At 40.5% G+C, this 17,392-nt stretch overlaps 4 protein-coding genes across 5 annotated transcripts; 2 read left to right on the top strand and 2 right to left on the bottom strand.

The window, feature by feature from the left end:
* Window positions 1–1,275: 1,275 nt before the first annotated feature.
* On the top strand, window positions 1,276–3,403 carry LOC146478730 (uncharacterized). The gene has a single exon (XM_085111758.1). The coding sequence runs from the start codon at window positions 2,295–2,297 to the stop codon at window positions 3,222–3,224; it is 930 nt and encodes a 309-aa protein (XP_084967884.1). The 5' UTR covers window positions 1,276–2,294; the 3' UTR covers window positions 3,225–3,403.
* A 1,369-nt stretch (window positions 3,404–4,772) lies between these two features.
* On the bottom strand, window positions 4,773–6,173 carry LOC146478729 (uncharacterized). Its single transcript, XM_085111756.1, has one exon. The coding sequence runs from the start codon at window positions 5,949–5,951 to the stop codon at window positions 5,094–5,096; it is 858 nt and encodes a 285-aa protein (XP_084967882.1). The 5' UTR covers window positions 5,952–6,173; the 3' UTR covers window positions 4,773–5,093.
* A 2,238-nt stretch (window positions 6,174–8,411) lies between these two features.
* LOC146478728 (uncharacterized) lies at window positions 8,412–9,417 on the bottom strand. The gene has a single exon (XM_085112331.1). It carries the CDS (start codon window positions 9,360–9,362, stop codon window positions 8,514–8,516), a length of 849 nt encoding a protein of 282 aa, XP_084968457.1. The 5' UTR covers window positions 9,363–9,417; the 3' UTR covers window positions 8,412–8,513.
* A 651-nt stretch (window positions 9,418–10,068) lies between these two features.
* LOC146478727 (60 kDa lysophospholipase-like) lies at window positions 10,069–17,346 on the top strand. Of its 2 annotated transcripts, none has more exons than XM_085112329.1 (10): window positions 10,069–10,197; window positions 10,432–10,546; window positions 10,948–11,077; window positions 11,443–11,680; window positions 12,384–12,467; window positions 12,544–12,670; window positions 13,306–13,421; window positions 14,706–14,894; window positions 15,689–15,802; window positions 16,332–17,346. In XM_085112329.1, the coding sequence occupies exons 2-10, from the start codon at window positions 10,462–10,464 to the stop codon at window positions 16,377–16,379; spliced, it is 1,131 nt and encodes a 376-aa protein (XP_084968455.1). In that variant the 5' UTR covers window positions 10,069–10,197; window positions 10,432–10,461; the 3' UTR covers window positions 16,380–17,346. The 2 variants fall into 2 exon arrangements, with proteins under 2 accessions (XP_084968455.1, XP_084968456.1); XM_085112330.1 differs by having other exon boundaries at window positions 10,069–10,203; window positions 10,438–10,546.
* The last annotated feature ends 46 nt before the right edge of the window (window positions 17,347–17,392 follow it).

The following is a 17,392-nucleotide window of genomic DNA, read 5'->3' as shown; positions in this document are numbered from 1 at the left end:
TCCGAGGTCTCAACGCGTTTATCGAGCGAGCCGGGCTTTTTGTTCGAGGCTTGGGGCAGAACACGCTGATCTTCTCAACGGGTGACGTCATATTCGATTGTGGGGATGACTGGGGAAGAGGATGTCCTCATTCAGTTCAGCTCTTTGCCTCGGGGTGCGACGTGAATGTGCAAGGAAATTATGTCTGCATGCACATGTACAAATGTGGCCGTTTACTTGCGATAAATACGTTTATAAATAAACTAACCTCGCTAGCCTGTGTACAAGAGTAAAAACTCCTACCTTGTTGTTCAGTTCGCTTATTATTCGCATTAAATCAACTGAATACGGAGTTAGTGCTTTCAAATGGTGTTCGTTTTCACCTGTTCACCACAAAAACGTGTATTTTGAAGCGACTTACGTTCTAAAGGCCAGGACTTACGTTCTAAAGGCCAGTCCGTTTTCAACAGTTCTGTTTTCGAATCAAGATGTCTAGCCTTTAATACAACTTTAAACGTAATAAAAACGGCCGTTTTTGTAAACGTGTTTAATATGAAGTTTTCGTCTCATACCGGAAAAAAAGCTACCCTGATCAATCCCCTTGTACCGTCTTTCGGGCTTCGTATCGTTGGTTGAACCCGACAACGGAAAACAAGAATAAATTGACCACGTTGTCTTACGCAAGTGTAGAGTCAGTGTACTGCCCCTTTTTACACGTCAGTTGCTGTTGTTAAGCAAACACTATTCATTTCTCCAGCTGCGCAAATATCGGCGCGAAATCCTGAAAGACAATAAGCCTTATTTACACTACACTCTTTTCAGTCTAAATCTCGAACGATCAGTATTATTTGTTCAGCTGTGAAAGAGAAGTCCTTTCAGTTTACATTCTATACAACAGGTATGCAAATTGTCAGCGTTAGATAATGTACTTGGTCACGTACTCCGTCAGACATAACGAATTATCCTTTTTTTTTCAGGAGAGGAGAGGTAGGGGGAGCAGGAATTATATACGTCTATTTTTTACTTATTTGTTTATTTATTTTTTTCTTGTGTAGAACTCATTTGCATTTTTTTTGAAATGATTCTCTCGAAAAGATATTAAGGAAAAGAAAAGAAGAGCAGGTTAAATTTCACACTAAATTAACAAAGTTCCTTTTTCACAAATGGTAATAAGATTCAGCTCCTTTAGTTTTACCTACCCCTCCCCTCTTAAAAAAATGTCTCCACAATAGAAAGGAGCATACTGCACTCATTTGCATCTGGAACTTTAAAACCTGTACTACCAAAACGGTCCTTAAGATGTCTGGCTTGCGATTCTTAAATCTTCCGAGAACCTATTTTGCGTACACAAAGTTCATGACCAGAGATTCGATTTTTGATTATTTTGGAAGCGAAAACGTTGAAGGCTTTCACACAAATTAAGAACACACATCGAGCAAGTTTGGACGAAAAGCTACCAGCAATCGGTTGAATAAAAAACTATTGAAAAAATGAATACTTTTCGGGCCCAAAAACGCTTCAGAAGTTTTTTTTTTTTAGAAACAATGTCACCTGGAGAGGTCTTTATTCAGTCCTGAGAAGACGCCAAGGATATATAGCACATCGAGTCAAAACGTGAAGAGAAGAATGAGACTTAGCGTTGGTAGTTAATTCCGCCGTCGAGTATTTCAAATAGCAATGGGCGAGATTTGGCTGTGACTGGCGAACAAACAAGATAAAGAACAATAAGCAATCAATTTAGTCGTGGTCTTCGATTCTTTGTTGATTCGCTCGTATTTCAAACTTATTTATAATTCTTATTTGGCATTCTTATTCGAGAAGAACACCTAAGCATACAGTAAGGAACAATGTTAGGAATATGTTCGTTGAGTATGTTACAGACAGGTATTCCATTTGGTGTTACAAACTGCCAGTGCAACTGTATTGGGGGTTTGGTTGGATTATCAAGTGAAGTGTGCATGCTGTCACCACGGAATTAGAAGAATTATGTTGCTCATTAAAAGCGACAAATTGCCTCATCTTTTGAGGTAAAAAGAAACCTTTTATCCGTTATACCAGCGCTTTTGTTTGCTTGTTCGTGTTCTGTTGTTCGAACAAAGAGCATTGCCATAAACCAATACCTTCAAGAGCGTTTACTATTGACTTACAAAACAGATGCCAACAGGTGGTATTTATTTAGGTGTACAAGCTTCTTGAGCCCTTTGAGACTTGAGACTTTATAAAAAACCACGAGGTTAACTCTGAAGGTTCATTCTGTGTTGTGCTAACCCGGTACAGAGCACCTACGTTCGTAGACGAGGAAGAAAGCGTAAAACATGACGGCCAAAGAAATTACCCGACTATTCGTAGCCCTCAACATTATCGCTTTGGTTCTTGGTCATGGAATGATGCTTGATCCTGCGAGCAGAAACTCTGCATGGCGATATTTTCCTGATCGCCCGAAGCAGTGGACAGATAACGAGCTAAACTGTGGAGGATTCAGTGTTCAATGGAACCAGAACAAAGGAAAATGCGGAGTTTGTGGCGACGCTTACCACATCGCAAATCCTAAGTATGTCTACCCGGGCGAGTACGCAAAGGACGGCTTCATCACCAAGACTTACAAAGAAGGTGAAACCATCCAAGTTACAATCAAGATCACTTCAAACCATCAGGGATTCTTCCGATTCAGCGTGGGCAAGCTCGTAAATCGTCCGATCACTCAAAATCAACTGGACCATGTTCTGTTACAACCCGATGGCTCCAACACTTGGCAGCTTCACTCGTCCGAGAACGGAGAGTACCACATTAAACTTGACCTTCCTAAAGGCTTGACATGTGATCATTGCGTGTTGCAATGGTGGTGGACCGTTGGAAACAATTGGGGCTGTGATGATAACGGAAACTGCGGAGTCGGATTGGGAAAGGAGCAAGAAACCTTTGTGAACTGCGCAGATATCAAGATCACGTCCACAGGAGGCCCAGCACCAGCAACGGGAGCTCCAGGCCCAATTTCCACAGAGAAGCCTTCCACGCAAGCACCTTCGACGGAAAGGCCCACCACAAAGGCACCTCCTTCAGAAAGGCCCACCACTAAGGCACCTTGCCCAGGGAAGCCCGTCACAGGGAAACCAAGCACTCAAGCACCGCCGGGAGCAGGATGTAAAGCGACTGGGGCCTGGAAAGGGCAGCCGGCGATGGATAAATGGTGTGTTGAGAACTGTGCATTGAATTACTGTCCTGCAACCCACTGTAAATGCACGTAAAAAATTTCTTTCATTAGGGAGTGATGTGCAGTAATAGCATAAGTATTTTATTATCTTTGTTAATCTCGAATTAGAATTCAAGAGATCGTTATAATCGAAAATGGTTGAATGAAGGACTTTGACCGACTTTCAACGAAGAAGCAAAAATTTATGATAGCTATATTATAATAAAGTTTAGTACTTGCAGAGTTTCCTCTTATCATATTACTTTTTATCAGATTAACGTTTAAAGTCGATTCGAGTTCAGCTACAAGCCGTTTTCTTTCTGGCAAGATTTCCGTACAACCCCCTACATTAATTATGTAAACATTTTGTTACTCAAACTCTATTCACGCTCGCTGTGTTTGGAAGAGAGTTAGTCTGAATGCATTGTGCATGTGTAAGTAATGTATTGGGCTGTGCGCAAAGCTTTCCTCCTTTTTTGCCAACAAAACGATCGTAGCAATGAAAATCCGCCATCCGATTTTTCTAAATCCGGCTGATGACACAACTCAATAGTCCCCATGAATAGGAAAGTCGCCAGCAGAATGTCACCTGTAAAAACAGGCTGTACAAACACATGAAAATGAATGAACGAATGAAAATCTCCAGCGAACAAACCTTACCAGTCCATAACTTTTATTTCTGCACGATGAGTTTAAAACTAATATATAATATAATAGTCTAACACTAACCTAATACTAATAAATACTATATAGACTAATAATACTTATAGTCTAGTAGACGATAAAAATGTCACCCTTGTCTCGAAATGTTTGATTGGATTTAACGCTGATGTCGAGGTTTTTCAGTGTGTGCGTTCCTCGAACTTTTCATACATATTCACCTGTGCTGTTAACATTTTGGCGTTAAAGCGTTCCAAGCAACGGATCCGCAGTATGCAACTGAATTTCTCATGCAGTATTTTTTTAAGCTTGGCACAACAAGTTAGTGGTAACTCCGTTAATTATACTTAGTAACCTGTCTGTTGATAATGTTTTTCTTTCATACACGACGGTGCCGCATCGTTGTATACCTTATAGATTTATAATGTGACTAACTTCAGCTTATATGTGGTGAAAAGTGGGTCTTCTTCGAGTACCTCTGCCGGATATCAGGCGGGATATTGAAGATGATTTTATTTAGTCCAAAAACAAAATAGGTCCCTAAACAACGTAAGTACCGTCTATTTTCTCCTATCATTCATTCATTCATTCATTCATTCATTCATTCATTCATTCATTCATTCATTCATTCATTCATTCATTCATTCATTCATGCGCTCGCTTGCTCGCTCATTCATTCGTTAGTTCGTTCATTCATTAATTCATTCGCTTGTTCGTTCGTTTGTTCGTTCATTCATTAATTAATTTGCTCGTTCGTTTGTTCGTTCGTTCGTTCGTTTATTCATTCGTTCGTTCGTTCGTTCGTTCGTTCGTTCATTCATTCATGATTCGTTCGCTCATTCGTTCATTCGCTCGTTCCTTCGTTCGTTCATTCAGGAGTTTGTTCGTTCATTGTTTTGTTCATTCCTTCACTCTATCATTCGTTCCAGAGAAATGCCGAAAGTCATTGAACTTCATCCACTTTATTGAATTATCATCTACCGGGAAGAGTAACTGCTCGTTCGATATCCTATGCTATTAGTACAGAGCTAAAAATGTTCTGTCTTCCTTTAACATTACCAGAACTGTTGACTCAATTCTCTTAAATTCGTCGAAAAGGTCACAATCTACTTGGAATCTAGCGATAAAAACACTTCTAATACACTGCTTCAGTTTGGTTCACTAACGAGGTTCAGATTGCAGGTCAGTTTACATTGGATCATCAGATCATATAATTTAATTAGGATAACTTCTTAGCGTATAATGTTCTTCAGTCACTGCTATTCTAAACGCAAATGCAGTGGGAAGCAGGACAATAACCCGCCGCACAATTAACGGCGCACCATTTGTCCATCCCGGAATTATTTTTATACAATCCTGTAGCTTTACACACACCAGAAGGGGCCTTAGTTGTTGGGGGAGGTGTTGGCGCTTGAGTCTGGGGCCCTTGGGTGGGGGGTCTCTCTGAGCCAGGAGCCACTGTTCCCGGCGCCGGTCCACCTGAAGGTGTGATCTTAATATCTGCGCAGTTCACAAAGGTTTCTTGTTTCTTTCCTTTCCCAGTTCCGCAGTTCCCATTGTCATCGCAGCCCCAGTTGTTTCCAACGGTCCACCACCATTGCAAAACACAGTGATCACATGTTAGGCCTCTGGGAAGGACAAGTCTGATTTGGAAATTTCCATTTGTGGATGAATGTAGCTGCCAAGTGTTGGAGCCGTCAGGCTGCAAGAGAACATACGTCAGTTGCTGCTGTGTGATTGGACGGCTCATTACTTTGCCCACGCTGAATCGAAAGAATCCCTGATGGTTTGAGGTGATCTTAATTGTAACTTGGATGGTTTCACCTTCTTTGTAAGTCTTGGTGATGAAGACGTCCTTTGCGAACTTGCCCGGGTAGACGTACTTGGGGTTTCTGTCGTGGTAGGCATCTCCACAAACCCCGCATTTTCCCCTGTTCTGGTTCCACTGTACGCTGAATCCTCCACAGTTTAGCTCGTTATCTGTGTACTGTCTCGGTCGATTTGGGAAAAATCGCCAAGCGGAGTTTCTGCTGGCAGGATCAAGCATCATTCCATGACCGAGAACCAAGGCGATCATATTCACAGCCACAAAACCTCTTACTATTCCTTTCCAGTTTGCCATGCTCTCTCTTTTCGGCCCGCGGCGTTCCTCCTTTGATAGAAACGTATAAATGAACTTCAGAGCTCCTTGAATCGTTTATTGTATTGATCAAATTGGGCATGTACACTTAACCTAAAGATCTCTGCTCTGGTCGGTTTAAACAGCTGTGTTGCTTGAGACAAAAGGTGAGGGCGCTGTGATTTGTTGAAGACCGAGCAGTTGAATGTGGCCAATAGATGAACAAATAACATTTATATGCTTTTTTGCCACACCGGGCGTGAATGCGTCAATAGTAGACAGGAACTGACGTTGTGTTAATATTATACAAGCGCAGAAGTTTCTTTCCTCTCACACCTACCGGCGGAAATCATTTTTCCAAATTTTTTTTTTTTTTTTTAACTTACAGAAGAGAACAATTTTTAAATGAGCCTAATTTAGTAAAGTCAAACTAGATGCAATATAAAAATATTCCACTCGCTGTGTCACTGTAGATGTCAATGGTAGACAGAAACTTATGTCGTGTTAATATTATATTAGCGCAGAAGTTTCTTTCCTCTCACACCTACCGGCGGAAATCATTTTTCCAAATTTTTTTTTTTTTTTTAACTTACAGAAGAGAACAATTTTTAAATGAGCCTAATTTAGTAAAGTCAAACCAGATGCAATATAAAAATATTCCACTCGCTGTGTCACTGTAGATGTCAATGGTAGACAGAAACTTATGTCGTGTTAATATTATATTAGCGCAGAAGTTTCTTTCCTCTCACACCTACCGGCGGAAATCATTTTTCAAAAAAAGTCTTTTTTTTTATCTTACAGAAGAGAAAAATTTTTTAAGTGAGCCTAATTTAGTAAAGTCAAACCAGATGCAATATTCCACTCACTGTGCCACTGTATACTGAGATATCATATTTATTTGAGACACTGCTTGTGAGGATGAGATCAATGAGACAAAAAATCAATCAGACGTTAGCATGACAAAGCAACTGGTGTGCACATATCGTGCAACAAAAACTGACTGAAAGGCGAACAAGACGGCCTTGTTCCATTCTTCAAACTTACCTGCGGTTAAGTTTCTTTAAAAAGTCAACCTTCAATATCTTGTTTTATTTTTTCCGAGGTTTGACCTTATAAGGACAAATCTTTGAACTGTATATTGTTCACGACATTACTTCACTTGAATATATATTTGTATTGGTAACTTATTTTTATTTAAAAGTATGTTATTGCGGGGATATTTCAAGGGAAATCATCACACATCACCCACCCACAAGTTTCAAAAACATCCCATTAACCTGCGGTTAAGTTTCTTTAAAAAGTCAACCTTCAATATCTTGTTTTCTTTTTTTCCGAGGTTTGACCTTATAAGGACAAATCTTTGAACTGTATATTGTTCACGACAAAACTTCGCTTGAATATATATTTGTATTTGTAACTTATTTGTATCTAAAAGTATGTTATTGGGGGGATATTTCAAGGGAAATCATTCACATCACCCACCCACAAGTTTTAAAAACATCCCATTAAAATCTCAGGAAAAGGTAAATGTGTTGTCTCTCTGTACTTTGATAACCTTAAGTATATTGACCACGAACTGAAAATTGCCTGAAGAGAAAATTTATGCGTAAATATTAAAAGAACCAATCGATAAAGCGAGTATAAAACTATCAATTCGATTGTAAGGTAACATATTACTTCTAGTCAAACCAAATTTAAGGTTTCATGGAGAACGTGAACTACATCGGTGAATCCTTCTTTCTTTCTCTGAAGTTGAACATCGTCAGTACAAACGCAACTCCTTGTTAGGTTGGCCACGTTAGACAAATTGAAAGAGGGTTTATGAAATAGCCGCAAAGTCGTGTAAAATAAAGTGAATTCACTTTTCAAGTAGCATTGCGTTAAGTCTCCATTTCAGCCCCATTTCAAGGGCCGTAACCGACTGAACTAGCCAGGCAACTTCTGGTGAATTTGAGTGAAGTTACAGGAGCATGTAAGAATCAATCTGGAATGAATGAGTGAATAGTGTGTTATATATCTCAAAATGTGGTGATCAATTCAGGGGCGAATTGAGAGGGGGGGGGGGGGGGCGAGGAAGCTGTGGCCCCCCATTTTTCTTGTGTTTTAATCAGTTTTTGTTTTGATAACCGGCTTTCTAGTGGTATTATCCACTCAATCGTTTCAAAAAAAAATCCTCTTAAAGTCTGTCTTCCGAAGCCTTTACTTTTGGTCACAAATGTTTGCACCGGAATTGCTATAAAGCAGAAGTCCACGAATGTGAATCATTTTATTGGGGTAGATGAGGGCCCGCCGGTTGGGGGGGGGGGGGGGGGGCAGGGCTTTTGATCTCGCCACAATTTATCCTGCCCCCTCTTGTTGGATTTTGTGGATCCGCCCCTGGTCATGAATTAGTTCAAACGTTTTCAGTTATGAGACTTGTCGAACGTAACTGAGTACATAAAAGAAAAAACTTTTCTATACTTTAAGATTGCATTTATTGCCTTCATCATCGTGTTGCTAACATAAAGGCGTCATTTTTCTATTTAATATCATCATGGATATCAACTTATTTTAAGTCGATCAGTTCTAGGGGCACCTACACATGCTTCCAGGGCAGTAGCCAACGGCGCAGTTTCTTTTGCACCAGTCATCCATGGCCTTGTTACCTTTGTAAGCCCCTACAGCTTTGCACCCCCCTGGGTTAGGAGCGTTAGTTGGTGGAAGCTTGGTAGGTCTCTCTGTGGGAGCCTGAGTGGTGCGAGGCGGGGCTTGTGTTGGGGGCTCCGTGGGTACACTTCCGTCGCCTTTGGTGATCCTGATATCGGCGCAGTTGACAAAGGTCTCTTGCTCTCCCTTGCCCATTCCGCAGTCCCCAGGTCCATCGCATCCCCAGCTATTAGCCACGCGCCACCACCACTGCATCACGCAGTGATCACATGTTAGACCCCTGGGGAGCTTGAGCCTAATCTTGAACACCTTATTTTTCTTTGAGTCGATGACCCACTTGGGATCTCCATTAGGCTGTCTCAGCACATACGTCAGTTTCTCTTGTGTAATGGGAGGGGTCCCTATCTTACCCACACTGAATGTGAACTGGCCCTGATGGTTGGACGTGACGTCTACAAGAACATCGATCTCTTGGCCTTCTCTGTACGTCTTAGTTATGGTGCCGGTAGCGTATCTGCCTGGGTGTGTGTACAGAGCCTTGCCTGGTTTAAAATGGTGCGGATCTCCACACACACCACACTTGCCTTTGTTGGTCTCCCACTGCACGCTGAACCCGCCACAGTTCAGCTCGTTATCGGTGTCCTGGCGCGGTGTCTTAAATCCGTACCGCCAAGCGGAGTTTCGGCTGGCTGGATCGATAAGTCGCCCATGCCCCAAAACAAGAGCAATGAGGTTCAGTGACACAACGACGCGAAACATCAGCTCCATCTTTTGCTTGCTCTATGCAGTCTCGTTCTTGGTATCCTCGGTTATAGATAACTGATACAACAGCATGGTTTATTTGGTATGGTGGACCTTCACGTGATTTTCGTGATTACAGCTGTTATGAAAAGGCAAATACAGAACAACAGTGTGTAAACGGGTTATGAAAGATGTCATGTGTTTGAAACGAGGGTAAACGGAGAACAGATGTATTGTGAATGCACCTGTAAGGTTTGTTCAATAGTTAGACTGGCATACTGGGACAGAGCGTTTGGAGTCGTCAACAAATTAAACACAGCTGATTCGTCTAAGAGTTCAGCGAAATTTGCTGAAGAATCTATGGATACGTATTTTTTTCTATCCTTATAAAACCATTATAAGGTTTATAAATGAATCAATCCTGAAAATCAATAAATACGCCTGGTTCCGGTTGTAACAGCCAGTTTAAGCTAATCCTGGATTAACGTGAAGTTTGATTCAAGTTACTAATTAATAGGTTTTTGGCGCTCAGTTTTAACTCAGACTTTTCTTTACCTTTAACTTAAAATAACCCTCAGTCAAACCACTTTTTAAGGGGCGAGATGAAAACCTCGATTAATTAACTTTTAATCCGGTGGATTGGCGTTAATCCGGTCCAAGTTTTGAACGTTGACCGAGAGACTTGGGTACTAGGCCAGCGGTTGTAGCGCGGGAGCGCGGCGGGAAACCTCTGGTATCTTCTAAACGAGAAACGAGTAACAACAACGTGAAACTTTGGATAACACCGGATAAAATATCCCACATAAAACCACACATTTGTGATATCTGGACTCCTGTATGACGTAATTGCGACAGGGATAAGGCGAGTGTCCAGTATTATGTATGTGAATTGAAAAAAACTATGCATTACAGGTCGACAAGGGAAACTAGTTAAGAAGGTCAGGAACTTCGCGGTTACTGAATCCCTTTTACTCTTTACCTGTGATTTAATGCTCCTTATGTGGTGGTTTCCACCACCTTACTGTGTTTTTATCAGTATGATGTTTTTAAACCCTTTTCAGTATTTAATTTTATTGTATTGGGGTATGCAATACAGGGACAGACCGTACAATTTGCTGACATCAAAATGAGCTGCAGCACAATAAAAATTCCATTGGTTCTTGTTCTGTATACCGGTGGAACAATAGGAATGAAAAAGTTAACTGAAAATGGTATGTGCATTTACCTTTTATTCTCATTTGATACCTTGGTTGTTGCTTCAAGTGAATCAACCTCGTTCCCAGGGTCTCTCCTCTTCCCATCACTGCAGGGAACAGGAAGAGGAGAGACCCTGGGAACGAGGTTGAGTCACACTATTCCAATAATGCCTTGCCCCTTCTCCCCTCCCCATCCAACCCAATTAGTAGCACTAGGCATTTCAAACAAGTGTTAAAAAACCTTAAAGATGGGAATAAGTCTTGACAGTCTTAAGTCAAAATCTGCCTGAACTCTAGCCCAGCGGCAGTGGGGGGAGGTTTTGAACGCAACATATTGGCCATGTATCACCTCACAAGAAACTTGACAGTTTCTGTCATATGCATGACCATGTTGTAATTTTCTGTCTTTCTTTTAGAGCCATGTGCTCTTCACCTGGATTTGTTTATCAGTGAGTTGAAAAGATTTCCAATGCTTCATGAAACCACTTGTGAAATGCCCCAGGTCAAACCTAAAGTTCATGTTGCAGCAGAGAGGCTAGCTATGCCGTAAGTGCTTCATCTTAAAAAAAATGTGAATTTTTTAGGGTCTAGCTTGATCAATCAAAAGTGGTATGTGTGGCTCAGTTGTCAGTAAATTTAAATTGTTGGAGATGATCAAAACAAAACTATCTATAAAAACTTGGTTCTCAGAATCTTATGCACAAATCTACAAATGCCATTCAGAGAAATAATTTTGCTTTGACTGGCAATTCTTCGAGCATTCAGTGGCACTGAAAATCAGGAAGCTCTTTCTTTACATTTAGACATTTTCACTTCATATTTGCTCAGAAAATTTCCATTTCGATATGGGGCATGCTAATGAGTCTCAAAAGTTCAAAGCACTTACAACTTCATGTATTTTTTTCATGTAGTCTCCCAAAGCTTGGCAGTTGGATATTTTATGATATAAAGGAGGTTGGCAAGATAAGAGAATCTAAGGAGACTTGTGCTAAGGACTGGATTGATGTTGGCTTAGAGATTGCCGAAAACTATAGCAAGTATGATGGGTTTGTCATCCTGCATGGCACAGACACCATGGCCTACACTGCATCTGCTCTCTCTTTCATGCTTGAAAACCTTGGGAAGCCTGTGGTGCTAACAGGAGCACAGGTAATCTGAGATATATCAGGGGAACTTCTCAGCCTGGTCCCCAGTCATCCTTGGTACATGGTCAAATGTGACCTGTTGAGCTGATCGGGGAAATGGGCCCAAACCCCGATAGACAAGCCTGGTTACTTCAATAAGTGTCTTGAGGCTGGGAACTATCTACAGGGCACTATATGTATGTCAGACAGAATATCTATTGCCTATCTTTTTCTGCTTAATATCTCTAGAGAAATAAGTTATCTACCAGTGTATGATAATGATATACCTGAGTATCTAAATGTTTTGCTTTAACACCTAACATTTTAACTGTTGGGTACCCAACTCCTTAGTTTTTGAGTTCCTCTGCTCTTTCAAAAGATGGGCCTAAAAATAAAAGAGCGGGGAGGGAAGAAAAATATTTTCAGAATATGTAAAAACATGTTGGCCATTCAGAATTATATTTTTTGAACAAAAAGTGATTAAACAGATCCTCCATCATTGAGTATGTAGAAGTAGGAGAAGAAACTTTATTTGGTTTGTCATACTTTATACATACACATAAAATGATACAATTAAAAGGAAAATTTGGTGAAAGACTGGAAGCTGAGGACTTATGAGGTTCAGGCTTCCCCTGGCTTAAAATATAACATTACAGTACTAGTATGTTGTGGTTTTTTAAACCCTTTTTTGTGTCAGACAGTAACCTCCGTCTGTGTATAATTTACAGACCCCAATATATGAGGAAGTGAATGATGCAAGAGATAATTTGGCCGGAGCACTGCTGTTTGCGGGGCAGTATGCTGTCCCTGAGGTAAGCTACTCAATCCACCACCTCTTCCAAAGAATTGATTGTGTACAGTGACTTGTTAATATTTGGTGTCCTGTAGGTGACAATTTTCTTTGGTGGTAAACTGTTCAGAGGAAACAGGACTACCAAAGTTGATGCAAGTAGCTACTCCGTGTATGACTCACCAAGCTTCCCACCTTTGGCAAAACTATGCAGTGATGGAGAGAGTAAGTACTGCCTGTCAATTTGTTTCCACCAGAATACTATTAAGGATGGATTACTATCTGCCTCATACTCAGATGTCGCTCTTTTCATGCAAACCAATGTACAAAGACCCACATCTACATGCACCCTACATTTGACTAAAACGAGACATCTGGGATAGGGTGGTCTGAAGGGAAGGTAATGGGACAAATGTTGCAATATTTGGTAGGAGGCAGAATTACAAAGATAATTAAAATCACACAACTCAAGTCACTGCACACCTTGCTAAAACAGGATAAGGAATTATAAGAATTCAGAACTTAGTTAGAGTTTGCTTGATTTTATATGTATTCAGGTAGTTCATACTTTGTTCTGTTTTATATTATATTAATAAAATTATTTGTCTTGAGCATTTTTAACTTAACCCTTGGCTTGGAAGATTGAGCAATCACTTCCTATGTTTTCAACCTTAAATAAAGTATTATTATTATTATGAAATAGCTGAATTATAATCATTCTTAAGGATTCTGATTGCAGCAGGTTAAAAATACCACAGTAATCTTGAAGGGTGGGATTGGAAAAGTCTTTTTAGCAACATCATACTTTCCAGCATAATTTATTCAGGTTTCTGTAAATCTTGGTCTTTATTTTTTCTTAGTTGAATGGCTTCACACAATTGATCAAACCCTGGAAGGAGGAAGTTTAAAACTTCATACCAAGATGAGCGAAAATATCGCATTGCTGCCCATTTTTCCAAGCATTCCAATAGACATGGTATGTCAGTTTTGCTTACTTTCAATCCACTACCTCTTTAAAAAGGTTTCAATCAATCTATGATCTGGGGCCCGTTTCTCGAAAGTCCCGGTAACTTACCGGGCCCAGTAAGTATATTTTTAAATGTTTTTTCGCCGATTACTCAGTGATTACAGACACGGTACTTGGGCAATGTTTTCATAAAATTATAAGATTCTAAAATTTAGTATTCAATCTAACAAAAATTGTACTTCTGTTTAGAAACATTTATCACCAAAGACATTTTTTGGGCCTGTTAAGTTACTGGGACTTTCGAGAAACGGGCCCCAGGGGACTGTTTCTCGAAAGTCCTGGTAACTTAACAGGCCCAAAAAGTGTCTTTGGTGATAAATGTTTCTCAACAGAAGTAAATATTTATTAGCTTTGAATGCTACCGTAAATTTTAAAATATTTATAGTTTCATGAAAGCATTGGCCCAAGTACCATGCCTCTAATTGGCAAAAAAACCACTTAAAATATACTTATCGGGCCCGGTAAGTTATCGGGAATTTCGAGAAACGAGCCCCTGGTAACTATTAATTTTATAGTCGATTTAAAAGTTCTTACAACATAGCCAGTCTTATATTAATGTCTTATTAATGCTGACAGTTTCGATGACTGTCAGCCATCTTTATCAAAACTTGAAAAACATGAAAAGTGTCAGAAGCCTTAAATAGGCTTTTGAAGGTGTTGATTATTGCGATAAATGCGCAAAGTCACTCTGTAGACGCCCGCTCCCCCCTGGTTTGGGGGTGGAGATCACTTGTGTCCATATGGGAGAAAGCTGATAGGCTCCCTCATCCCTGTTCAAAGTAGGAGTGTTCGATCTAATACATATGCTTTCTTTAATCCATCGCTTAAACTTGTCGCCGTCCTGCTCAACTATTTCACGGCGACAAGTTTAAGCGATGGATTAAAGAAAGCATATGTATCAGATCGAACACTCCTACTATGAACAGGGATGAGGGAGCCTATCAGCTTTCTCCCATATGGACACAAGTGATCTCCACCCCCAAACCAGGGGGGAGCGGGCGTCTACAGAGTGACTTTGCGCATTTATCGCAATAATCAACACCTTCAAAAGCCTATTTAAGGCTTCTGACACTTTTCATGTTTTTCAAGTTTTGATAAAGATGGCTGACAGTCATCGAAACTGTCAGCATTAATAAGACATTAATATAAGACTGGTTATGTTGTAAGAACTTTTAAATCGACTGTTCACTTATCTAGCCTGATGAATTTCTTCAAGAAGTATTAATTTTATAGATAAAAGGGTGTTTAGAGCCACCAATAGAAGGTGTTGCCATAGTAACATATGGGAGTGGTGATCTACCTGGCTCCAGAGAAGACATGTTAACAGCGATAAGATGTGCGGTGCGGAGGGGCGTGGTGATTGTCACGTGTTGTCCTTGTCGTGGAGGACCGCATCATGTCTCCATGCAGTACATGAAACAGGTACACTATACAGTGTTCTATCTCAACTTTGTGACATCCGGGTCCCAGTTGTTCGAAGAGCAGATAACTTTATCCATCAGTAGATAATTTGTTACCCAATGTACTCCAACTAACACATTCTATCCGCAACAGTAAAGCTAAATGACTAGATTACTAATAAACGAACATACGTGAACCGTAGCAGCTTTGCAGACAGAAATCCAGGGGTGGTTTCCAGAGCATATGTACTGTTAAATGAATTGAAATAAAACAATATAGAAGCAACGATCTTTAATTTTTGCGTGAGTGGAGATGAAGCGCAAAAATACTATCCGGGGCCAGATCAGTAAAGTTACGCACTCTTTGAACAACTGGGGCCAGGATGACATTTTAATTTTTCTCGTCAACATTGGGCAACATTGGGTAACATTGGAACCATAACAGTTGTCCACATTTGGTGGAGGAGAGTGTCTACAATAGTCAGGTGTCTGTGATGGTGATGATGCCATTTTTAAGAATAAAGTTGTTTATTAAAGGACAAAAGAAATTGGAGAAGTAACCTGTTGCGAGGATGCAATGCACCATGTTTGTGTACGCATTCTTGAGTCTTTTTCAGACCCAAAAACTCCGACTTGTGTATCTTTGTTTCTTAATGGTGTTTTGCTCGCCAGCAAAGCACTGTTACGGAGAATCAATGACTGCGCTGCAATTATCGTAGATAAACGTCCTTGCAAGCCACATGTGGAAACCTTTATAGATCCATGCCAGTCAGGTTGTACTCACTCAGTCGCTTTTTGTTATCTCTTTCAATCCAGGGTCTCGTCAACTTAGGTATTGTGCCTGGCAGAGACATGACAGTGGAATCTGCGCTGACTAAACTTGCATTTGTTGTTGGAAAAGACGGACTCACTTTGGACGGCAAGAGACTGGTAAGATAAGCTCAAGCTATACAGACTTTTAATATAGGCAATGTGAGGCAAAAGGGTGATTGGATCAGCATCTGGTTACTAACCGGTATAAGCTCTTGCAATTAATACGCATTATCATTCGATGTATTTTTTCCCTTCTTTTCATTGGCCCAGAGCAAACCACGTGACCTGCAAATAGCTGCATACAAATAATAGTCTGCTCATGCGCAATACTGTCCAACTGTGTTTTGCTGCAAATAATATTCTGCTCATGCGTAATTGAAACCACGCCCTTGCGTGAAAATGGCAGATCGCTTCCTTGAGCTATCAGAGAGAAAATAATCATGAAAAACAAACTCGGTGATTGAATGGTAAAACTATTGTAAATTATTGTACTCGGTACTACTAAATTATTGTACTCGGTTATCGCCAAATATCGTAATTTGCCAGTGTCTCGCAGATCAATTATTTGCCGAAGCCGAAGCTCGCAATATTTTGCTCCACCTCGTCCAATAATTGTTAATTTTTTTTTTCTCTTTTTTTTCTACAGCTTATGAAATCAAATCTTCGAGGCGAGATGAATGCTTCCACAGTGTAATGTTGATAAAGTTATTTCCAACTGCAGTATTGGGGATTCCTATATATCTGTCGACGGAGGAAGTTTGAAGGTATCTGGTCTTTTCCCTTCGACGTTCAGTAAAAAACCTGATTATTTGTGGTTCTAAAAATGAGTTTGGGTGAAAAATCATCTACCTTTCGTAACTCTCGTCTGGTCCGGATTTACTGAGTACCCTGTGAAATACTGCCATTCTATAATTCTCGATCAGACGTCCCCTCACAGCTCGCCTGAGCACATCTGAGCGAAAAACCAAAACTTGCCGTTCTATCTTGGCAACGAAAACAACGCCATGAACATTTTACACAAACTTTTCGTCCTCCAAAGAACTACTTACTTTCTCGCAACCAGCTAAAATCATCAGTCTAAACTGAAGGCTGCAGAAGTCGTCAAAACTATTTTTGAAAACATTATCAGTGAGCCCAACAACAGCTACGCAACCAATCTCACAGTTGGCGAGAAATGGGAATGGATGCGGCCTTTTGTTTGGAAAAAAGGTAAAGTCAGGAAAGGTACTTCCATTCGATTTCCCAAATGAAGAGTCTGAGCCCGATCCCCTCAAGGAATAACTCTTTCCTCATTGTCAAAGACACAATCCTGATTGGCGAGTGCGGCCATTCCTTCCACGTGGCGTGTTCCACAGTCAACACGCCCAACATGTCAAGAGGGCATTCGGCGTCATGTTCACGAAATGAACACAAAGCGAAACAGGCCATCTTCCTGACATCTCCAGCAGAAGGCAAGGCCTCAATCAATCCTTCCAATGTGGAACATCACCATTTTTGCGCGATGTTTGCGAGCTTTGAACACCGCGAAAATAAGAGGATAAGGCGTCACAAGAAACAGTGCAACTATTCACACAGACAACGTTAAGTGTCTTTATTTTCTTTTTGCCGCCAAACATATGGGTGAAATGTATATAAATACCTATAAACCAAGGCCAAACTAACTAATTATAGTTTACTGTAGTTTCAGTTCACCCTCTGGAGAAAAAT

Source organism: Pavona decussata, unplaced genomic scaffold, assembly GCF_977016875.1.
Source record: "Pavona decussata unplaced genomic scaffold, jaPavDecu1.1 SCAFFOLD_64, whole genome shotgun sequence".
NCBI lineage: Eukaryota > Metazoa > Cnidaria > Anthozoa > Scleractinia > Agariciidae > Pavona > Pavona decussata.
This window is presented reverse-complemented; position numbering and strand designations above follow the sequence as displayed.

What these genes read in the sequence shown, in the direction of transcription:
- LOC146478730 (XM_085111758.1), top strand. Translation starts at nt 2,295, where the DNA reads ATGACGGCCAAAGAAATTACCCGACTATTCGTAGCCCTCAACATTATC.
- LOC146478729 (XM_085111756.1), bottom strand. Translation starts at nt 5,951, where the DNA reads ATGGCAAACTGGAAAGGAATAGTAAGAGGTTTTGTGGCTGTGAATATG.
- LOC146478727 (XM_085112329.1), top strand. Translation starts at nt 10,462, where the DNA reads ATGAGCTGCAGCACAATAAAAATTCCATTGGTTCTTGTTCTGTATACC. An exon ending in GCAGAGAGGCTAGCTATGCC is followed by an intron (nt 11,078 to 11,442) that starts GTAAGTGCTTCA and finishes TTTTTCATGTAG; the next exon opens with TCTCCCAAAGCTTGGCAGTT. An exon ending in TGGTGCTAACAGGAGCACAG is followed by an intron (nt 11,681 to 12,383) that starts GTAATCTGAGAT and finishes TATAATTTACAG; the next exon opens with ACCCCAATATATGAGGAAGT.
- LOC146478728 (XM_085112331.1), bottom strand. Translation starts at nt 9,362, where the DNA reads ATGGAGCTGATGTTTCGCGTCGTTGTGTCACTGAACCTCATTGCTCTT.